The sequence below is a fragment of the Labrus bergylta genome, chromosome 6, assembly GCF_963930695.1.
Source record: "Labrus bergylta chromosome 6, fLabBer1.1, whole genome shotgun sequence".
NCBI lineage: Eukaryota > Metazoa > Chordata > Actinopteri > Labriformes > Labridae > Labrus > Labrus bergylta.
Window position 1 is genome coordinate 33,259,643 of NC_089200.1, and position 24,560 is coordinate 33,284,202.

General features: G+C 40.9%; 3 protein-coding genes across 3 annotated transcripts; all 3 read right to left on the reverse strand.

The window, feature by feature from the left end:
• Positions 1 to 506: 506 nt before the first annotated feature.
• On the reverse strand, positions 507 to 1,817 carry LOC136179500 (golgin subfamily A member 6-like protein 1). The gene has a single exon (XM_065956357.1). The coding sequence runs from the start codon at positions 1,815 to 1,817 to the stop codon at positions 507 to 509; it is 1,311 nt and encodes a 436-aa protein (XP_065812429.1).
• A 2,561-nt stretch (positions 1,818 to 4,378) lies between these two features.
• Positions 4,379 to 17,079, reverse strand: pde6d (phosphodiesterase 6D, cGMP-specific, rod, delta). The gene is made up of 5 exons (XM_020646911.3): positions 16,787 to 17,079; positions 7,716 to 7,804; positions 6,933 to 7,058; positions 6,086 to 6,191; positions 4,379 to 5,605 (listed from the first exon to the last, which is right to left on the reverse strand). Exons 1-5 carry the CDS (start codon positions 16,834 to 16,836, stop codon positions 5,524 to 5,526), a joined length of 453 nt encoding a protein of 150 aa, XP_020502567.1. The 5' UTR covers positions 16,837 to 17,079; the 3' UTR covers positions 4,379 to 5,523.
• A 3,570-nt stretch (positions 17,080 to 20,649) lies between these two features.
• Positions 20,650 to 23,575, reverse strand: rpl36 (ribosomal protein L36). The gene is made up of 4 exons (XM_020646915.3): positions 23,499 to 23,575; positions 22,636 to 22,730; positions 21,538 to 21,672; positions 20,650 to 20,772 (listed from the first exon to the last, which is right to left on the reverse strand). The coding sequence occupies exons 2-4, from the start codon at positions 22,726 to 22,728 to the stop codon at positions 20,683 to 20,685; spliced, it is 318 nt and encodes a 105-aa protein (XP_020502571.1). The 5' UTR covers positions 22,729 to 22,730; positions 23,499 to 23,575; the 3' UTR covers positions 20,650 to 20,682.
• Positions 23,576 to 24,560: the final 985 nt, after the last annotated feature.

The following is a 24,560-nucleotide window of genomic DNA, read 5'->3' on the forward strand; positions in this document are numbered from 1 at the left end:
TGAGGTCCACTTCTGGCGAAACGGTGTTTGTGTATGTAAGTGAGGGCGTGTGGCTTTTGAGGGGAGGAAGTTGGTGTAATCACATATTCACACAGAAAATTCATACACATAAACCATCAAAATGAGTGAAATCAGTTTTTAAAACAGACATCAGATTTAAAAATGATAAATAAAAGATATCTAAGAAATGTGATGAACATATCCAGTGTGCAAACAACAGAAAGTCAATCACTTCACAACAGAAATACAACTACACAGAAAAAATGTTATCCAAACTTTTTATTGTAATTATTTCCAAATGGTTTGTGTGGGATGAACCGGAGCACCTGGAGAAAAAACCCACATAGACACAGTGGGAACATGAAGAGTCCTGACAGACAGGTACCAGTGGATTCCTGTCTGTTAGGACTTGATGTGTTCCCCTGTGCTGCCAGGCCTGTTACAGCCTGTGTGTGTTGGGGGGAGTTTGGAGGTGGAAAGGTGGGGAGGAGGAGGGGCTGGTGCGGTCACTTTGGGTCCAGGTTCTGCCTCCTCTGCCGCTTGTATTGGTGCCGGCGGCTTTCTGAAGCGCAGATCTTCTCAGCCATCCTCAACATAGTGATGTCCTCTCTGGTAGGACACGGTGGACTGTCTTCCTCCAGCTCTTCCTGAAGGCGGTCAGCCCTCAACTTTTGGTTCTCTTTGTCTTTTTGGAGCTCCTCCACCTTCTTCTTCAGAGAGTAAATCATCTCCTCCTGTCTCTCCAGTTTGGAGACGAGCTGCCTCCTCTGGCGGCTTTCTGAAGTGCAGATCTTCTCAGCCTTCCTCCAGGAAGTGATCTCCTCACTGGTAGTGCACAGTTGACTGACTTCCTCCAGCTCTTTCTGAAGGCAGTCAGCCCTCAATGTGTGGTGCTCTTTGTCTTTTTGGAGCTCCTCCACCTCCTTCTGCAGTGCACAACTGATCTCCTCTACCTCTTCTTTGAAGACCTTCACCTCCTGCTCTAGTGACTCTTTCTCCTCTGTCAGTCTCTCTACCAGCATCAGGTCCTTGTTGGCCCTCTCCAGATGCTGAAGCCTGACTTCCTCCATTTCTCTCCTGAGGTTGTCAGCCATCATTTTATGGTGCTGCCTTTTCTTTTTGGAGTCTCTTAACTCCTTCTGCAGCCCCAGATTGGCCTCCTCCTGTTCTTCCAGTTTGGAGAAGAGGTTTTGCCTGCTTAGTGTTACTTCTTCCAGCTGGTACTTTAAGGCCATGGTCTGCTTGGCGGTCTTGATGTCCTTGCTGAAGGTTTCTTTCTGCATGATCTTAATCTTTTCCAGCAGGGCGTCTTTTTCAGACTGCAGAGTTTCTTGCTGCTTTGGTTCACTACAAGTTGTCTCCTGGAGTTTTTGTTTGAGCATCCTGATCTCCTGGTCACATTGGAGTCTCTCTTCTTGCTCCACCCTCAACCTTTCTTCTACCTCCTGGATCTTTGACTTGCTGATGGTGTATCTCTCCCGCCCTGCCTTGCTCAGATCTCTCTCCTGTTTCAGAAGAACCTTCACTCCTTCCAGTTCTTTCCTGAGATCTGCAACCACCTGCCATTGGGGTGGACGTCTCTGAGGCAGTGAGCGATCAGGTCCATTCTGGGTCTGCCAGTGGTGCTGCCCGTAGGCTTCCTCCCTCCTTCGGTGGAAAGTCTGACCTTCTGGCTGAGTAGGACGCTGCTTGTTGTTGTTTTGGCGGCGGTTCCAGCGGTTGGCTCCTTGCATGGGGTATTTAAACTCCCCAGCTCCAACCTCCTCATCTCCTATCTCCTTCTCCATGATATCTCCCCAGCTCTGGGATTGTTCCATTGCTGTTCTTAGTTGAATCAGTGTCTTGGATGTTGAGTTGTTTGTTGTCTTTATAAAGACAATGTCTCAGATCAGATCTGTGAACTGTTGTAGTCTCTGAATCAATCTGTGAACTGTTGAGAGTCTGTGCTTTCTTGCCCTTTACTTGAGGTTGGATATGAAGATTCTAACTTCCTTTGAGGATCCAGAGTTCTGGAATTCCTTTGATTGGTTTATTTTTTCCAACATTCAGTTTCCATGACAACACAGCATCATTCTAATCTTTGTTAATTAAAAAGAAACAAAATGGCTGACCCAGCATTTGACGTTCAACCAAGCAGGAACATCCGGTTTTGAAAAATGAAGCCAATGAGGAAGTGTAAAATCCTGCAGTTCATCGAGTGTCCACTAGAGGCTGACTCCAGGAACACAGGAAGTCACATACACATGACTGGCAAAACAGCCAATTCTACAGCATTAATAAACATGTTCACATCCTGGTTCAAAAAATGAAATATTTCTGATTAGTTATTGTCATCACTGGAACACACTGTACAGGGGGTGATTTTTTAAAAAACAGCTCTGTTTTGATCTTGAAAACGATACGTGCTATCCATAGTTAGGCGCATAGCTGACATGATTGACAGGTGGGCACCTAAGCACCCGCCTCAGCCTGTCGTTAAGTTGACCTAAAGTTAGACTGAGACAGGATTTCCAACATGGAGGCTGCTGCTGATGAGCCTCCAGCGCCCCCTGCAGGAACAGATGGCTGACGTCACTCAGGCTTCAAACATTGATATTGACAGTCTATGCATTCAACACAACCTTACAAGCTGAGGCAGGCCTTAAGCCTCCTGGCAAACAGCTACAACACACACCCACCTGTAAGTCAACTCAACTCACCCGACTTTTCAAATGCAGGATTAACTCTTATTTTTAATATAATCAAAACTGTAGTTTTTACCAAGAAAGAAATGAGGCACAGACAGAAACTGTTTTTGAACCAGGTTATAATGTCTTCTTCGACTGTAAAATGTTTATTAAAATGTTTTACGATAGTTTAGTGTCTATAGAGCTGAATGACACATGAGACGACGTAGTCTCTACACAATGCAAGAGATGAGCTGAGGTCCACTTCTGAAGAAACAGCGCTCGTGTATGTAAGTGAGGGGGCGTGGCTTTTGAGGGGAGGAAGTGGGTGTAATCACATATTCACACAGAAAATTCATACACATAAACCATCAAAATGAGTGAAATCAGTTTTTAAAACAGACATCAGATTTAAAAATGATAAATAAAAGATATCTGAGAAATGTAATGAACATATCCAGTGTGCAAACAACAGAAAGTCAATCACTTCACATCAGAAATACAACTACACAGAAAAAACAAAATAGGTCTGTTATTGTCCTCAAGGGCACACACTGTACGGCTCTGTTCTGATTTTGAAAACGAAGCATGTTTTTCATAGTTAGGCGCGTAGCTGACATGAGGTGGGAGCGCTGTGGGAGGTTGAAGGTAGACTGAGACAGGGTCTCCAGCATGGCAGCGGCTGCAGATAATCCTGATGTTCATATGTATTGTTTGTGATGCTTCAGACTAGTGCGGGACTATTCATCGAAAATTAATCCAAACCGACATTCAGAACCTCTGACCATCATAGTCTCGCCCATGTCGATTATTATCAGGGCATAGTCACGTTACGACATGTTCAATCCACGACATGGAAGCAATATCCATCGTTTGGACACATTTTGTCTTTAGAGAAGACGACACTGAACAAAAAGAAGTCAAATGTTGTTTTTTAAGATTTATTTTTGGGCTTTTTGTGCCTTTATTTCAGAGATAGGACAGTGGATAGTCAGAAATCGGGGAGAGAGAGAGACATGCAGGAAAGGAGCCACAGGTGGGATTTGAACCCGGGACGCCCACTTGGAGGACCAAGATCCCCACATATTTTTTGCCTACAGGACCATTTATTGGGCTCTTCTTTTTTACAAAATGGAAAACAGTGAAATAAAAACCTCTTAAGCAGTCCAGGCTGAACTACGTGTTGTCTTGTGCTGGTAGCGGTGTGGTTAATGCACGCGCCTCATGTACGGAGGTTAGTCCTCCAAGCAGACAGTCCGGGTTCGAATCCGACCTGTGGCTCCTCTCCCGCATGTCCGCTTCTTCTCTCCTTGATTTCCTACTACCACCTGACGTCCCTGATGCAGCCTCCACCATCAGACTGTGTCGTCCCCTCAACCACCTCCGTCCTCCTTCATACACGACCTGCTCCGACCTCCACCTCAGCGGGGAGGAAGTGTGGACAACAGGAAGGAGAGGAATACAACGGAGAAATCCTTCCTGCATATTATCTCATATGATCTTTTGTGAATTGGTGATATACAAATAATGACTGATTGAAGTTAAAATTCTTAAATATTCACATTTCTACAAGCTTCTAGTTAAATTAAGCAGTTTCTAACAGATGTGATGCTATTCAAACTTTAGTGTGAAGAATAACAGCCACCTCGTGAATAACACCTGAAGTTATCAGAATGTATTCTGTGTCTGACACACACAAACGCACACACACATCATTTTATTACAACACTCAAAGACTTTAATTCACAACTTCTGTCATATTAAAACACAAGCCTATTTTACACAGCCCAGGTAGCTGCTAAGAAAAAAACAAACCACATGAATGCAGTGAACAGGATGGGAAGTCGAAGTTGAAAACCTAAGCAGGATGTACAAAGCAGAACTAGTTGAACACCTTAAGAAGCTGTTAACGTCTGTGTAGTTGGAATGAAACGGACAACAGGTGAACTACTGAGAATAAATGATACCACCTACACCATTATATCTATCCATGTCCTGTTAACTGATGATTGTCCCTCCATCACATTGCTTTGAAAATGTATCATCATGACAACAGTGAGCAGGTTTTCATTCCTGTTCTGCGTGGATGAAATAACAATGTCCTATACTCTTTAGGAAAGCTTTAGCTGCTGTAAGCTGTGTCCCACTCCAGAGGCCGTCTGCAAAGCTGTCCTACACAAGACAAACGTCACATCAGCAGATCCAATACTTGGCCTCACAGAGACCACATTCAGGCAGTCGTCAGAATTCATCCCTTTAAACTTCCATGTTTCTCCTAATAGATGATACATTTTTACTACAGGGGACCGTGTTGATCATAAATAAAGTGTCAGAGGTCATCTCTGTAATGAGACACAGCTAGAAGAAGACCTTTTGATTACACAATGAGCTTCATCGCCCTCCACACTGACGTCACATATAGAGCAGTGTTTCTATGTTCAGAGTAAAGAAGATCTGATGGCTCACAAGTCTACTGTTCTGTTCCTGAGTAAATACAACCTTGGAGTGCAAGAGGGCGGAATAACAATTTAAAAAAAGCACAAATCATGTGATGTCAGAGTGGCTAACTTCAAATCAGTAGAACAGTATGGAGGGGATATCCTAGAGAGAGATGATCTTGATCAAAGGAAGAGAATAGTAACATCTTCTCCTATTTCTTCCCCCCACCCCCAAGGTCAGGTCAAAAACAAAACAAGAGAAGAACCAAACACAACGCTCAACTGGCAGACCAGAGGACCACCATGTGCGGATCTCAAATCAGCAGTGAGCAGTTACCTCTGAAAATTGTATTTAACCGTTGCAATTTAAAGACCTTGGAAGGATGTCAGCATTTTGGAAGGTAGAAAGGGGTCAGAGGTCAGACGTAGAAAAGTCGTACCCTGGAGGTACTGACATGGAGGTCATCATCGAAGAACTTGGTCTCTATGATCACGTTACCACTGGAATAAAAACACAACGTTAACTCAGGGTGAATATTTAGACACTGCTACAAGAAATGATCAACGTTTGAACACTTTCTTCTCCTAAAAGTTTTCCATGTAAATGTATGACTTTAATCACAAAATCTAAAAAATAGAAAATCCCCTAATCTAGCCCTGATACTCCTTCGGAGGTGAAAGATGTGTAAAAAAGTGTAGTGCAATAGTTCTTGAAAATATGATCCTTTCCTGTTATTATTTCTCACATTTACCTGTAAATCTGGTACATTAAGGTTCACTGAAAGACTTTTTATTAAAAGAGTATTGAAAGATTTTTATTAATAAATAAGCAGCTGGGGTCTGCTCTTCGAACCATCAGATGTCTCTAATCTGATTTGGACATTTTGGGTAAATGTTTATTTTTTTTAATTTACTGGTGTAAAGTGTTCAGTTCAGAAACATACACATATAAAAGTCTAAATGATCCAAGTAGAGACTCACGTTAAAACATTGGCAGGCATCATTTGGGACTCTGGGGCGGCTTCTATCAGAGACTGCCATGTGTTGGTGGAGTTTGGGATAACGAAACCAAACTCAAAGAACCATTCTGGAACGAGAGGCAGAAGAAGTGTGTGTTAGTCTATATATAGAACATAAATAATGTGCTGTTTTATTGACTCCTCCCTCTCTGCTGGAAACTAGAATCATAAACATGTTGTGTTGTGGAGGTGTGGCTCGTGTGGACTCCTGAGGCTCTCTGTGCCGCAGCGCCCCGGGGACAGCACTCCAAACACAGGAACAGAAAATCACATCAGTAATTCAGACCGCACATCTAACAGTTACAATCGACAAGACAAAGCCCATACCGCACGGTAACACGTAGTTTCACCTCTTGCAGGTCATGTCAAGAACTTGAAATAAACAGCTTTAAGAATCCTAGAGAACAAACCAAACCACCAGAGCCTTATATATCCTGTCACATGGCACATTATCGCCCGCTGGCTGTCCACACTGCATCTCTTGAATCATCTCAATATTTCATTCTTTGCTCTGTGAATGTCAGGTTCACCTTGCAAACAGTTTGACATGTAGGGCTTTTGTAAAGAAGGTGGAGAAACACAACAAACAGCTCACTGTGAGACAAACAAAGCTATGGATATTATTTATACATTCTCATGTCTTTGTGCAGCAAGCTAACCAGCTCTGTTGAGTGAACAAAAGAGTGCCTTGTAGAGCCCAGAGAGCGACAGAGAGGGAAATAGACACTCCATCAGATAACAATCGGGCTGTACAACACGTGGTGCTAAAAGGGTCACACAGTGCCTGTAACCCATTGACTGATTGTTACCTTCTAGACACTGTCCTTTGAAGAAAACTTTTTGCTCCAGTCGGAACTTCTCCAGTTTCTCTGAGGAGGAAAAGTTCAATTCTCTAGACACCGCTTTACACTTCAAGATCTTCTTCGGGACGCGGGCTGCAGAGATAAAAAATATGTACATGTAGTCAGTTTACTTTAATAGTCTGTAACTTTCTTTGTTTCCTTAAGAGTTCTCTAACTAGCAGCAGGTTGAACACACACTGACGTGTTGTATCAAAGTCATGAGAAATGTCTGATCCTCCTCTCAGACACAGCAGCAAAACTAGATTTTTCTCTACAAATGAGAGTTTTAGTTAGTAACTGGGGCGGCTGTGGCTCAGTGGTAGAGTCAGTCATCTCTCAACAGGAGGGCTCCTCAGCTCCTGCAGACACATGTACCATGTGTCCTTGGACAAGGCTCTCATATGGCCCTCTATTTGTATTTGGCAAGCTCTATGTAGATTCATTACATCCACAGATATCAACTACTGCGGAGCATGCATGATGTTTTTCTAATTGAAAGGAATGATGGGTAACACTATGACTTGGGGGCAGCTGTGATCTGATCCCCAGCTCCTGCAGGAACATGTCCGATGTGTGCTTGGACACTTAAACTTGAATAAAAGTTATTTGAGGAGTCAGAAGACTAGAAAAGAAATATACCATCTCCAGTCTATTTCCCATGAAAGAGATGCAAAAAATGAATAAATAGTTAATGTTCCCTGATACAATGTGCAGAGTCAATGTGTGTCTGAAGTGAAATGTTGAATGTACCTTCATGTTCTACACCAGGTACCGAGAGGTCCTCAGTGCCCTGCCAAAGGACTTTACCCGTCTCTGCATCTCGAAGGTTCATCCAGTTTCTGACAGAAAAAGGTTAAGTGACGACAACAAAGAACAATATCTATCAGGGTGTCAAACTTATGGCCCGCAGCCCGAATCCAGGCCGCCATCAGGTTTCATCCAACCCACGAGACGTTTTGGGGAACAGGGGGACATTTATGAAAAAAATTAACATTATTTTTCAATAAACTTCAATGTTTTCACCTGAATGTTAAAAACTAAGGATAATAAGCAAATTAAGAGGCCAATACAATAAATGAATGAATTAAACATGGCACTCTGAACCATCGTCTCATCAAGGAGTAACATCGAAAAGACAAGTTGTTGAGCGCGCTCCTAGCTGCTCTAACGTTTGTTTAGCTAGCACAAACAGAAGAGAGAACTTTGTATCTCTGCGTTAATCCTGGTGGCCTAACTATTACGATCCAAACAGCCACACACAGTGGATTCTCCTCATCAGTGGAAGGTGGCCTTGTCCTTACATCAGTGTTGGGCTGAACTTCTCTCCAGTCTGGGAAACTTTTCGATTTAGATTATTCTCTTTAAAAAATGGGTGATAAAAACAGCAGGGGTCGAACCACAATCACTGAGTACACTGTTTGCGGCTCAACCCCTCAGGTGCCCATCGTAGACTAATTTAAAAAAGATGAGTTTTAAGTATATTATTGTTATGGTATAAATGTCTTTATATTATCCATCATCAAACCTGATATTTCAATTAGGGCCCGACCGATACGGTATATGTGGGGCCGATACCGATATTTGGAAGAAAAAAAACCTGATACTGATATATCGGCCGATATCTTTCTTAGATTCAAGGAATAGATAGATATCATTTTATACATGTATTGCGTTGATGCCTAAAATGCAGTTATCAGAGAAAGGTAGTCACTTAGCTCGATAGTAACTGCACACGTACGTTCGTCATCACTCCAGAGAGTGATGATGCTTGTTGTAATCCATATAGCGCCCTCTGCTGGGGAAAGAGAACTGCTATTGTAATACAATAAAACTCAAATTGAATGCTGTTTGACTGGTGAATAAATCTAGTAATTTTGGCAAATATCTGTGATAAATTGACCCATACAGATCTGGTCACTGGATATGCTAATATCGGCTGATATTATCGTCTGGCCGATTGGTCGGGCTCTAATTTAAATAGTTGATTTAAGTCATATATTTTGTGAAGAAATTTGTCTGCTTTTTCAGAAACCTCACAGTTGATGTAAGAAGGACCTAAAACAGATTAAAGGACAGAAGCATGCCGGCCATAGCCAAGGGTGTATCCAGACTTTTGGGACTAGGGTCACCCAACTGGGGCACTGACTTGTGCATGGGTGGCCTAAAGTTTCTGTACACAACATTAGAAGTTGCGTTAACCAAATATTCTCCGTCTTTGACGGAATTTTTTAACAAACCCTAACCCAAAAATCTGAAGGCTGTCTGTTATTTAGATTAGAATCACCGGGTGTCCACCGCTCCTTTCTAACTCTCACACAGCACTGTCATTAACCACATGTAAAGCACCTGCAGTACACCTCACAGTCCAGTTGGTGGCAAGTGTGCATAATTAATTAGTTATTGTTTTGTTCTGTAGTCTATCTGACCTCACATGCATGACATGGTTGTCTCAAGTGTTGCCAACTTGGCGACTTTCTCGCTAAAGCTGGCAACTTTTTAAGTCAAAAGTTACTAGCAACAAATCTAGCGACTTTTTCTGGTGTTTTGGAGACTCTGACGTAAAAGCACGTAGCCTCTGCAGTTACTGTCCTCAACAAGCAGTGGGTGCTGCCGTGAGCCCCTCCCCCGTCCCAAAGCACTCACAGGCGGTCAGTCTCGCAGTAGCCTCGCGCAGCAGTCCCAGTTGCAGTGAGAGCAGCGAGAAGTCTAGAGGCTGGTTGTTTTCATGGTTAAGCTATCAGGTGTGCTTCAGCACGGTACACTTCATGCACAAGCACAAGCATGCAGGTACACAACGCTGACATCGTTCAGGAGAAATCTCAGAGTTTTATGGTTGTATCTGACTAAAGTGACTCAAAATCAGCCATAAAGTCAGTAAAGTAGCTGTCATGTTCTCTGTGTTGTTCTCCGATGTGCAGACGCAAATGTGACAGCGTGTCCCTTTTTTTTTCTTGAGTCTGCCTGCACTCATGCCTGCACTCATGCTTAAATACAAGTGCGTCCTAAGAGCGTAACGTGATCGACTTGTTTCTATAATCAAATGCTAAAATTAATAGTTAGTTAATAAATAAATAGACAATGTCTCATTATCTAAAAAATATAAGAAATGAAAAAGACGGATCATTATTGATTATGACGGAAATGTTACAACCCTGTCCATCAAAATGACAACAAGAAAGTCTAGTGCAACCTCTGACTCACATATGAAGAGCATTTATTTAACCCCTCTGTCTGCAAAAATCACATCAACTTTTAAGTGACCCAAGATCACAACAACATTTACATCTTCAAAGCTTCATTCTTCTACGTCCAAAATCAACATTTTAATCTGGAATTTAATCTGGAATCTCTGGAAAGGCAAATAGCCAATCATTTTCAAGGATTTTAGGATGGCACCTGGGGTCCTCTGGACACGCCCCTGTCCATAGCACTGCAACACAGCACCAAATGCAATTTAAAGAGGGCTGCCGACTCAAAGTCCTCAATGCAAGGAGGTTTTTTTTGTTGACAGATTCAGTTGGCTGAAACAATTGGCAAAAAAATATCCTAAAAAAACACAATTTAAGCGTCTTGACCATATTTTATGCAAGATTAAGTTAGTTGAAGTGCAGCTGTAGAGGCTAAGTCGACGCTTTAAGCCACTGAGGCGCTGCATCTGGATTTACAAACTGATGTGACGCGCTAACGTTACCTTGTCAGATGAATGAAAGTCCAAGTCAAATTTCATTGTCGATCATGCCATTCATCTATTTCTGTCCATTTGGCTCAACATGTCCATATCTCGATACCAAAGAACACCTGCTTGTAACTCTTGCATGCCGATGCGCTTAGCGGTCAAAAAACTGCCTGACCGGTAACAAAGGTTCCTACCTTATTTAGACACAACACTGAAAATCTGCCGCTACAGCAGCCTTTGTGTTATGAAGATCACCCTTATCAGAAAAAATACAAAACCAAGGGATAGAACTGGACTAGGATACAGGGTTCAAACACTTTCTAGCATCAACAACATGCTTTATTGGTTGTAATTCATCGGAATACTCGTGGAAAGAACATTGCAAGTGTATAGACAACCTAAAGAGATGTTTGTTGTGCAATCTGAAGAAGCCCTGGAGCAGACGATGCTGGCACTTGGCTGTCCTATCAGTCTGTCATTTAGTCAGCTGTACCTGACGTCTGCCTCACTACAAACACAATACAGCTGTCAATCACAGAGCCTGTAACTCCTCAGTCAATCCACTGCAGATTACAGCTACTGCTGCGTCTTCACAAACATTTCAATAACATACCTGGGCCATGCTTAAATGTCAGCGGGGCATCATCACACACACACACACACCTGTTGCTACAGCTCTATCATCGACATATACCTTTTTGACTGACAGTCCTTTTTCTATAAAAGACATTATTCAAGGAATGCTGAATATGCTTGATTGCTGTTTGAGGTTTGGATCCATGTAGACTGGATCCATGTAGACTGGATCCATATAGACTCTGACATTGTCTTTTGGTCATTGACGATGAATAAAATGTTAGGCAAGTACATCATCAACCATCAATCTATTGTTATTCATATAGCATAGAGCAGGTCTGATCTGTAGGATCCACATTAATCCACTCTACGTGACACCTGGCTGTTTTTTTATTCTCATCCATTTCTAAGTCTACACAAAATGTGTTCTTCTGGTTATAAGCATTGTCTAATGATGTATGTATGAATACAGATTACTAAAGCTTGGATTTCTAGACTTCAGTTAAGTGAATGCAAAGAATACATTGAAAACAACACTTTTTAAAATGTTTGGGCTGACGGGATATTGAGACTTTTTAAGTAAAGTAAAAGTTCATGACAGAGAATTCAAGTGGAAAGTGGCAGAGCCTGCAGTAGCCTGCAATCCGGGCATTCTGGTTCATGTACGCAATCATACACACTGAGAAATCTTATTGTGTTAATGGACTACTTCATCAATCAAAACTGAGTGGACATTAAAAAGCAAAAATGTGTCTTTGGATGCAAGCTTGACTGTTAAGAAGCATCGCCCCTTAGACCTCTGTTCAAGAAGATTGTCAACACCCTGTCAGACTCAGACACTACTTAGTGTCACACACAATCGGCTCCCCACCATCTGTGAGGCCCTTCAGCCCTCCTCACAACCATCACCACTGTCCTAAAAACACACCGCTACTAAAGCTGAAGAACTCCCAATTTAAAATAAATGTTACATGAGTGACGAAAGCTGCATTCTGACACTCATAGAAAGTGTCATCTCAGTTGACTCACAGGAGTCTTTCTTAGCTCAGACGTTGACTCGAGAACCTCACAATTCAATTTCATTTTCATTCACTACTGATCAATATTGGTTCAATATCCAACAATTCTACAATTCACTTAGCAGACGCTTTTATCCAAATATCCACTCCTGTGTTTCCCCTACCATTATATTGGGGGGAGGGGGGAGGCAGGTTTTCTCTAATATGAAAAACGTTTGGTAAAATAGTTTTAAAACCATCGGATCCCGACAAAAGACAGGTTCAATCTGCATTCAAAGAAAAAACAAGACGAAAACAGAACGAGAAAAGTTTGATCCACAGTGACAGACAGCTGGAGGAGCTGGAACACGTTAAAGTTAAAGACTAGATCCTGGTAAAGATTCACAAAACATCTTAGCCCTTAAGAGAGCTCCTAAAGTAAAGATCTAAGGATGAAGAGTTTCTCACAGAGAAGAAAGGAGAGATTCCAGCTCTATCACAGCCTCATTAATATCAGATTAAGTAGACTCTGAATCTATATCGATTTAGAACAAAATCTTTATTTGCAATAAAGTGAGTCGATTCCTTTACTCAGCATGCATCGACACTAACAGTTATCATTCCTACTAGTCAGGATGTGGTCGAGGTAAATCTTGAAAAAAAACCAGAGGCTCCTGTAAATACAGAATGTGTTGAAGAAATTCATTTGTAATTTCTTCTTTTTTTTAAGATTTATTTTTGGGCTTTTTGTGCCTTTAATGGAGAGATAGGACAGTTGATAGAGTTGGAAATCAGGGAGAGAGAGAGAGGAACGACATGCAGGAAAGGAGACACAGGCTCGATTTGAACCCGGGCGCGCTTGGAGGACTACAGCCTCTGTAGATGGGGCGTGTGTACTAACCGCTTGGAGGACTACAGCCTCTGTAGATGGGGCGTGTGTACTAACCGCTTGAAAGGACTACAGCCTCTGTAGATGGGGCGTGTGCACTAACCACTACGCCACCAGCGCCCTAAGTTCCTTGATAATGAGAACCAGCATCTCAACAATATGTTAACAAGGTCGGATCTTTTTGTTTCAATTAGGTAACAGATTATATTTTTGTTATTGTTAAATTTCCTGAATGAATTACATTTATTTAAGTGGGAGAGGAATTATGTACAACTCCTGAGCTTCTTATACAACTAGGGTCAGACTATGGAGAATTGATAATTGAACAAAAAAAAGAACATGTGGTCTCTAATGATAACATCTCAGCAGGTAAGCAGAGGATATGAAATGTAATTCAGGTTTTTCTATCTTTCACATTTTCTTCATGATTGAAACAGATTCTCATTCAACTAAAGCCCACCAAGCCCGACCCCTCCCTGGAGGTTTTCTCGTAAAGCGTGGTGAGTGGAACGGTTTCTCTAATCCTCTCAAGTCTAACTAATTCCAACCTCCTACATAACCCCCATCATCCTCCACACCTTCCAGAATAATCCAGGCCACTCTGCAATGTCTTTCTCGTTGATTCTCTTTCAAGAGGTCATGCTATTTTAAAAATGACATGTGTCACTAAGATCTGTTTATACTCAGTATTAAGATAACCCTGGAGGGGGGAATTCACCATCTGAAGAATTAAATCAGAGTAGAGAAAAAAACAGCTCTGCCTCCGGGATGAAGTGGACAATTCCAAAAATGTCCGTTCACATCTAGGATTGTAAAGTGATCATCATGTCTCACTTTAATCACCCTATAAAACATGCACATCCTTTTTATTATAAAAACCATCAATTGATGACGTGTGACGGTAGACTGTAAATATGAATATTTGAAGCCTGAGTGATGTCAGCCATCTGTTTCTGCAGGGGGCGCTGGAGGCTCATCAGCAGCAGCCTCCATGTTGGAAATGCTGTCTCAGTCTAACTTTAGGTCAACTTAACGACAGGCTGAGGGCTGGAGCTGAGGCGGGTTTTAAACCTCCTGACAAACCGTTCCACCACGCCCACCTGTCAATCAGGTCAGCTACACACCTAACTAATAATAAGACGTATTGTTTATAAAATCAAAACAGAGCCGATTCTAAAAAAATCTCCCCCTTTACACAGTGCATTCCAGTGATGACAATAATTAATCAGACCTATTTAGTTTTCGTACCAGGATGTAAACATGTTTATTAATGCTGTAATAACAGCTGTTTTGCCAGTCATGTGACTTCCTGTGTTCCTGGAGCCAGCCTCTAGTGGACACTCGATGGACTGCAGGATTTTACACTTCTGCATCATTCATTCATTCATTTTCCAAGACCGGAGGATGCCACTTGAGTGTGACACAGACTTGTAGTGAGACAAAGAGAGATCAAATGGATATGTAAGAAGAAGTGTTGAGGGGATATAAAAACTCTCTATTAATTAGTTTGACTTTGTAATTGTGTAATTAAACAGAAAAGTTCCCCTGCAGACTGAAGTCTCTGCTGTTAATGGCAAACAGACGGATGATGTAATACACAATATAGCAAATAATACATTTCAGCTGCTTGGAATGACATGAAAATAAAATAAGGCTTTCATGAGGCATAGCTAAGACATATTAAAGGAGACTCTTTCACTTCCTCTAAGAAAGACTCTACAGCCCTTTGTATGATCCCCAGGACATCAAGAAGAATCCAACCATAGTAAGCCCAGACCTCCTCTGAACGTGCTCTGAACATGGGAGTTATTAACACGTCCACATTTATGAACACAGTCAGCTTAAGATAATGTCACAGACAAAGAAAACAAAGCCTCGCCCTCCACCATTAAAGACCATCAAACAGGGTTGTACTGTGGCCTCCTCAGGACTAGCTGCAGGTGGTGTATGTGTAAACCACCAGGGTGCACGCTCAAATCTGTCATAAGACACACTCCAGTTAATGAGTCCCCAGTGTAAAGCTGCTGTCAATGTTTAGTCTGCATTCATTTTTAAAGACATCTTAATGGCTGAAAGTAAAGGTCCTTTTTAGCTGTTAAACAACACAATTCCACTTCAATCATTTCATGGGCTACTCTTGCACATCTTTTTTAGAGAGATTGTGGATAACATACTGTGGCACCTTAGAGGAAGAACCCTGACTCATCTAAAGGGCCAACAGGGTACTCCGTGCACAGCCTAAACACCTTCTCAGGTGTGCACGGCTGCAGGAACATACCATAAAAACATTAATCAAAAGTCTGTTGCACACTGAAAATAACTTTACTGTATTTTAATGTGAGCGAACAACGTGTTTCGCCTGGAGCTTCCTCCCTCATAAAGAAAAGGAGAGAAGGACTTGGATGATAAAATAGTAAAGTTAATATCTGAGATAGAAGAACGCCTCACTGGTGCTTTTGATTATTTAACCCAAAAAACTTTGACAGTATAATTCATTCAGCAAGGGTTTAAGTTAGTGTGGCTTTATGTTGCAACTTAAAAACCAAAACTGAACTGATATGAATAAAATCATAAAGTCTGAGTCTTCCTCGAACTGTTCAGCAAAGGCTGATGAGCTCTAAGGTGAAAATATGATCAGAAAGCAACAAGGACAAAGATTCCCTTTATGCTCAATACGCTTCTTGTGCTGATGTGTTTACATGTGATTGTTGGCACATTAGTGTGTTGATACAATGCAAAGATGACATCATATGTCTCGCAGACTCTTCTGGATAACAAATGTATGCTAAGACAACAACACAGTAAAAACAAATAGGTGTTCATTCTGGTGACTTTGTGGTGTAGAGCCCATGCAGGACAAATGCAACAACAAAGGTTTGATCCCAGGCACTCACAGCCAACTTTCTTATTCTTTTTATACTACTTCATCAATTAAAAAGTCAAAAATCGTAACTATTCAATTATGACATAAATGAGTCTATTTTAAGGGTTCTTTTCATTTCGCGCAGACTGATTGAAATCTAACTGCACGTCCTGCACACAACAACAACAACAGATCTCCCTGTCCATAACAACAGCACATGTTGCGTAATGGAAACACATTTTGCAGAATCTTAAAGAATATATGCCAAGCTTTCTGTTTAGTATCACAGTTTGATATGTTTTCTGCACCCTAAAGCGTCCAGTCGGGGTTTTTAAAACTATCTTTAAGAATATCATCGAGCAAGTTATCTTTGCGAACTGAATGCACAAGTCTCATTTCAGGGTAAAATGTTCGGGGAGGTGCTGACCAAATAAGATCCGTCTTTGCTATCTGAAAACCACCTGCATCAATCTTAGCTTTATCTTCAACGCGTCCAGCTGCCACAGGAAGCACACCGATCAGTTAGCAAGACCATTTAGCCAAAAGGCTAAGCCATTCATTTAGCTAGTAGGCCATCATTTAGAGGAGAACTTAGGCTCGCTTGGCTGTCTCCGACACAGACAAACAGTTTTATAGCTTCCGTTATCAACTAAGAGGCGAAAGTTAGCAACAACTGCTAAGCTTGAGGTACCATAAGACTCAACACAACAATAATAGATGACGTTATAATAAACGGGTCATAGCGCTAGCTTAATGGTATGTGTCCAACCTTCACAGAACATCCAGAACAAACAAACACAGCAGAGAAGAAAAGGATACAGTTTGAAGCCCCTTAAAATCTCCTTGGCCCTGTCTTCGTCTGAAGACATTTCAGAAACCGTCTCTTTCGGTCCTTATAAGAAATCCAGGATCTGTCAAAATAACAAAAGCTCCGTTGATGTTAGCTTATCTTATTAGCTAACTACATTGAAAGTCAATGTTTGCAGAAAATAGCATAAACTATGTGTACTTGACTATATTGTTGGACCGCAGTTTAAATCTGATCCGATAATGCAATCAGCTTAATATACCAAGCTAACTAAGGGCAGGAAGCCTAGCCAGTCAAAGGCACTGGGCAACTCCGAACAGCCAATCATAGACTGGGAAACAAAACATGGGCGGGACTACAATGGATAGAGACGCGTCACCAGGGGCAACGCCGCACACGCTATGAGAGCACGGCGGTACGGTTCGTGCGTGTTCCTTTCTTTAACCTATATAACCATAGACTGATATAAACACACATGCAGACAACGTGAATGACCAGTTACAACATTTTTCTGAAAGCAAAACCCTTCCTTTAAAATGTCGTCCAAAACTGAGTGTAAGATTTAAAGTTTATGACTCTTGAACACAACAAACCCGTCATGAAATGAAAACAGCATAAATAGCATTTTAATATTTGGAAACGGTTTTAATCCAACAGTTTGAATAAATTAAGCTGGCTCACAGCATAGACCAAAGCATTCTGTCTGAAGAAACCTGTCATGCACTCAGGATGTGGGATGTTTCAAAGACAATAATCAACTGCAAAAATTGAACCAGTCTGTTGTTGTTGTTGTTGTTGTTGTTGTTGTTGTTGCAGACAAGATGGCGGACGTACAGGTCATCCATATCCAGAAAGTCATAGGAAAATACTTTTCAAATACTTAATTAATTTACAATAGCCTATATGTTGTCATTGTTAAAGTTAACACAAGAAAAAATGCCATGGCACAATGACTGATGGGTAATCTTGAAAATACCCTGAATATCCTGCCCAGTCCTTTTCTCAACAAACTAGGCTCTAGGGGCAGTGTCATAGCCTGCACAAGCACTCCTGAAAGTAAGACCGCCCAGAAATCTTTCTGAGCACACGTCCCTCACTGTCACAGCGGATCATCAGTGTGTCAGTGGGTATCAGCGTAGTGTTGTAGTCAAGACCACGCTAACCAAGACCAAGACATACCCAAGACCAGGGTGCTCCAAGTCCGAGACAAGACCAAGACTTTTAGAGATCGAGATAGCCCAGTCAGATAACGAGACAAGACCCAATAAAAATGCTTTTGATTCCAAGATAAGATGGAGACCTTCAAAAAGACTGATTTTGAGAACCACAAGGTAGGTGTGACCTGCGTTGTAAAAAGTGCTTTCAGTAGTCAGAAAAGCGCTACACAAGCTCAAGTCCATTTACCATTTACTGTTTGAGTTAACAAGATCAACAAGGCAAGGATGGCCGCCCTCACCACTCATTTTTATTTTTGAACTGGAACCCCTGGCATGTGTTATTAGAACTTAACAACCCATAAGTTGTATTAAAATAAAGGATATGATTTTACCCATCTGATGTGTCCTTGGTCAAGACACTTAACCATGACCTGCTCCTGCTGCTTTGGCACGAGAATGTGTATGAATGGATGAGTTAATACTGATGGTCTCTTTACTCAGAAGCCTCTACCATCAGTGTGTGAATGTGTATGAATGGATGAGTTAATACTGACAGACTCTTTACTCAGCAGCCTCTACCATCAGTGTGTGAATGTGTATGAATGGATGAGTTAATACTGACAGACTCTTTACTCAGCAGCCTCTACCATCAGTGTGTGAATGTGTAGGTGTGACCTGCGGTGTTAAAGTGCTTTGAGTAGTCAGAAGACTAGAAAAGCATAAAACAAGCTCAAACAAGCAGAGGTGATAACTTCAGTGATCAAAAAGAGATTAGGTGACACCTTATAGACAGCTAGTTGAACCCACCTGTCTCTCAAATCGGCCACATCTGAATCATGTAAAGCTTTAAGGTTTCAATACATTGAAATGTGTTTCAAACAGCCTCAAGTAACCATCTGTCTCATATCTATTACCATTATTATAATTCTTAATGTGAATTCTGGACATTCTCAACTTTAGCTGCTATACTTCAAATGATCAGCCCCCCCCCCCTTTTCTGTGTAATCATATTGGTAATATAAATACACTATCTAATACCACATAGCTTTTTCCTTGCCACTGTTACTTATGCTCATGTTGCCAAGTGCTTTTCTCATGGTGGGTTCATGTTGGGTCTCTAAATAATATAACAGGGAACAGTCTGGACCTGCTCTCTTTGTAAAGTGGTGCAGCTGTGGCTCAGTTGGTAGAGTCATCGGCTCAACTGGAAGGTAAAGGGTACAAACCCCAGCTCCTGCAGCAATGTGTCCTCGGTAACACATTCAATCTACACTCATCAGCCACTTTATTAGGTACCTGCTAGTACAGGGTTGGACCTCCTTTTACCTTCAGAACTGCCTTAATTCTTCGTGGCATAGATTCAACAAGGTGCTGGAAACATTCCTGAGATTTTGGTCCATATTGACATGATACGATCACACAGTTACTGCAGATTCATCGGCTGCACATCCATCAGAGGAATCTCCTGTTCCACCACATCCCAAAGGAGCTCTATTGAACTTAGATCTGGTGACTGTGGAGCCGTTTGAGTATAGTGAACTCATTGTCATGTTTAAGAAACCAGTTTGAGATGATCTGAGCTTTGTGACATGGTGTGTTATCCTGCTCGAAGTATCCATCAGGAGATGAGTACATTGTGTTCATAAATGGTTGGACATGGTCAGAAACAATGCTCTGGTAGGCTGTGGTGTTTTAAATTATGCTTAATTAGTACACAGGGACCTTGGTTGAAGGGGTTATTTGAGTTAATGTTGCCTCTCTATCAGCTTGAACCAGTCTGACCATTCTCCTTTGACCTCTGGCATCAACAAGGCATTTTCGCCCAGAGAACAGTCGCTCACTGGATATTTTCTTTTTCTGAACAGTCTCTGTAAAGAGACTTTACAGAGTGTGTGAAAATCCGAGTAGATTAGCAGTTGCTGAAATACTCAGACCAGCCTGTCTGGCACCAACAGCCACACCACGTTCAAACTCACTAAATCAACTGTTCTCCTCATTCTGGTGCCTGTTTGACCCATGTCTACATACTTAAATGTTCAGTCTACTGAGGTGGACCTAAAAACGAACTGAATACTGAAAAGTCCATACTGAACTGTAGCTGGAAAGAGCCTGTTGATGAGAGATGGAGCACCTTTGAGAGGAAGATGATCGACTTGTACACAAAATGTCGCTTTGAATGGATTGCAAGATGTCCTAATTATGTAAGTGACACAAAACTATTTTACTATATTAAAAGTTTATTATGTAAACAAGGGCTCAGGAGTGAACATGCTCCTTTTGCCTAAAGGAAATGTTAAGTAACTGAAGGCAGCGTATTACCTGGAAGACGTGTTTGTAAGTTTAAGTAAAAGATTATTTGAACTTTTTTTTTTTATACATCTTCAAGCCTAAAACATACATGGTGATCACTTAAATCCCAGAACCCTAAACAAAGTTCTTCAGGTTTCAGTAAACTAGCTTTGTTTCCTCCAAATGATCACAGACATATTTTATCTTCTTAACAAGAAGCATAAAAAATGCCTTTCAACTGATTCATGTTCCTTGTGTTTTGTGATTGGGATTAAAGCCTTTAAGAAATTTTAATCACTATACAGCCATTTTTAAAAGCCCTACTTCTAAACAGAGAAGAGCAGCATGGAACCATACATTAAGACAAAGAACCAAATGACTGCTGATATATCTGCAAAGCAGAAGGAGAAACAGACCATCAGCCGGGATTTTGTAGTTCTCAAACTTTATTAAATGACAGGTTAGTCCTTCTTGGCAGCAGCCTTCCTCATGGCAGCCAGCACGTTGCTCAGCTCTTCTCTCTTTCTCTTGGCACGGATGTGAGTACCAATCTGAGGAAGAAACAGAGACTCAGTTCAGTGTTGGGAAAACTAAGATTTCTTTCTTCTAAGTAGGCAGTGGGATGTGAAATTAACTGCAAATGTTCAAGAGTACAACAAAGAGAGCACACACACACTCTAGATTTATAAAGCTGTGTGAGAACATGGCTCCATTAATGCAATTAGGCCAGACAGTTATGCAACATGCAATTATTTTGTATTGTTCCTGCAATTTTGTACCAAGTGCAATAAAAGAACAAATATCAACGAGCCTGAAAGCAATCATTCAATTGCTATTTCATTTTGTTTATCTGCAGGTTTTACACAATAGCTGTTTCCAACATGTCATCCCTGATTAAAGTTTGTTAAACTAAGGAATTGGCAGAACTCAATGTCAGAGTAGCTGGTTAACTAGAGCTTCATCTGACAGTATGAACATGGTTTTAAAGCAGAGAAAGAAATGTAGACCATATCAATGTGAGGAGCACTGCGTGGTCATTTACAGCGGATAATTCCACACATTCTGTTGTGCAGTTGAAAGACTTTTGGCGGATGTATGTCGATATATAATGACGTACTTCCATGACTTGTGCAGCCTGATGACATTTTAAACTTGTAGCCATGAATGAATAAAAACATCGAGCCTTTTGTTTTCACATCAAACTTATGTCTGCTAAATATGAGAGCATAGTTCACGTAATGTTTTATTCAGGTTTGAGATGTGTTTATGGTGAATGCATCATGATAAAACTGCAGCTGACACAATAATGAACTCACCCTCTTCTTAATGAACTTCAGGGCTCTCTTGTCCTTTGACACCTTCAGCAGCTCCATGGCTCGCCTCTCATACGGAGCGAACCCACACACCTCACGGATCATGTCCCGGACAAACTTGCTGTGTTTGGTCAGGCGCTGGAGAGGAAGGAGAGGAAGGACGTGGTTTAAAATACAATCCACTATTTCAAAAGTTGAACCTTTTGAAACCCTAACAGATGATTGTGGTTGACATCATGGTACATATTAAGCTCTAAAGTTAAATCCTGAATTGCAGCATGTAGACACTAAAACAGTCCACGTTCTTTGAACATCAGAAAACTGGGTTACATAGAATAAACTTTGATTTCTAAATGGAAATCTAAGGGATTAAGTAAACATTCCTAATGGTTAATAAAAACATCCTACAGTGTTAAAGAGAAGACAACCTGCTCCTTAATTTTTTTTAAGTGAATATTTCTCAAGCGCAATTGTTGATGGTTCTTATTACCTTATTAGGCAAAGATCCAGTTTGACATAACTGGGCAGCAACAAAACTCCAATGTCAAGAAACTGAGAACAGTACATTTTTTAACACCAATAACTGACCACATTTAGTATCAAAGTTCTTCAATCAACTTTCAAAATAAACTTGATTCCTAAATAATTTACTGACAATTGATGCAGAATTGTTATTCAGTTCATCCATGCGTTTATGATTCAAAATAGTGTCAGCATTAAAAAAGGAAAACCTGAGAAACTACAGTCACCTTTGATCACTCTTCAAGGTGCACTATGTAGATTTGGTGGTGAAAGTTGGAGAAGTGAAACAAATATGTGCTATATTTTCAGAACTAAATACACAAACTCAAAAAAAAAAAAAAAAAAAAAAAAAAGGGTCCCTTGAAGACTGTTGGAGCTTAAAGGCTACCACGAGTGTTACAGATCCTCCACCATATCTTCTTGTGTATCAGTTTATCTTCAGTTACAGGGACCACATGTTCCTCTGAGGACAGTTTGTGTGTATGAGTTATGAACATATACCACTGTACACTTCTCTAACAACACTACATAGTGCATCTTTAACTGAGACACTTCAGTCGTACAGCAGGATGTACTCACCCCACGTCTGCGGCTGTGTTTTGGAGCGGTGACATTTTTGGTGACTGGATGGCCTTTATTAAGGCCAACAGCCATAGGGTAGCGAATAGCCATATCTGTTGAAGACACACAAATGCAAGTGAGGGGAAAAACATAAGCTTTTTCTTACAACCACACGCCAAGTGAAACAGTCACAACCTAGCACGCATATGACATTATGTCCTCAACTAACCACATCATCCAATGATTTCTACAGTTTTTAATTACAAGGTCTACAGCTGCATTTTACACAGCACTGCATTCAAACTTCTGACACATTACTTTTTCTCCAAGAAAATCATGAATCATGACGTGCATGTGCTGCGTGTTAACAGCTAGCATGGTATGGCTATTATTAGACTAAGGCTTTGCTAATATACATCAGTTCACTTCTCTGACCCAACAAGAGAAAGTCTCAATTATTAGGTTTCGTGTGGGGAGACTTGAAATCCGACGTATAGAAGCTGACGCTCAGGTATAAGCACACTAACTTACGTTACGACGTGAATTCTGTAGGCAACCTTACAACAAAAAACATCTGAAAGACAGGCTCCCCTGGCTTCACTTAAACACTCTGCATTAATACGGTTCGCAGCTTGTAAAAATGACTTATTTCAATGGATTTCACTCGTGTTGTTGTAGGTTGGGCCAAAAGAAGCACACATACTCGATGCTTTAACGCGGATACTTTGCTAAATGTCTTCTCCACCAGTGGTACAATAATTATGAATATATGTCTGGTTAAGGCAGTAGTTTAATGTACTTGTATCTTTTTGGACAGAAATCTACGGATGGCTGAGATTATTCACGGGTTTAGCTGATACTTGTCCACATTAAATTCATACCTGCTATCTGCGATGGCGGTCAGACCGGAAGGACTGTGGGAAGAGCGAAGCAGGAACAAAAAAGGTCTGACCCGGAAGTACTCATGTAGCGTTATCAGAGCAGTGCTCCTGCTGGACTGGAGGTGTTATCATTGTTTTTTGGGTCCCAGATTAAATCAATTAAACATCTAATGTATTTTAATCGAATGAACATGTATATTGTTTTTACGTAAAAAATATATATTTATAACAAGCCTCAATATGGTTTAATAGGGGTTGGAATGACCTAAGGCCCCACAATGCGATATTTCCACGATACTTGAGTCATGATACGATTTCATTCCGATTTTTTACATTTTGTGATATGCTGAGATTTGCAATACAAAAGGCCTATATTGCAGTTTAACTTTTTAAACTGCATATTATATCTGCAAAAATCAAGAACTGTTTTGTCAAAAAAGAAACAATTCTCAGTCTATTCATTTCTCTTCAGTCTTTTCATTTCGACAAAAGGGGAATTAATTCCACAGACTGACCAACACTGTGATCAAAGTTAAACCCTTTTGCAAGTCCCCTAACCTAACCCTTCCTTACAGAGTCTGCATCAAGTCAAGACCTGTATTATGCTGCATATCTGCTGCTGACAGTTTCATAGGCCTACAGAATTTGTATTATTTCATTTCTTTAAGCTGAAATGGTATACCACAACTGTATGCTTTACAATAAGATGACACAGATACTGTAAGAATTTGATATTATGCAAATTCCTTAAATTTCATTAAACACATTTGACTCATGGTCATTGTTATGGTAAACATTTTCAGACAAATAACAGAGTGGACAATAACTGAGTTTACATTTTCTACCTTTTTGTGCTAACTCTAATTTGCTAACTCAACCAAAAAACATATCTAACAACAATATATATTGGGCCTATGTATTTTCTTTGTTATAATTTTTCGCAAATTGAGTGAGGGATTCCTTGCAATATCACAATAACAGAGATGACAATGAATCTCCTGTTGGGGTATCAATAACATTTTGTCAAGGGTTCAGAGGGACTCTGCAGATTGAATGGAGTTT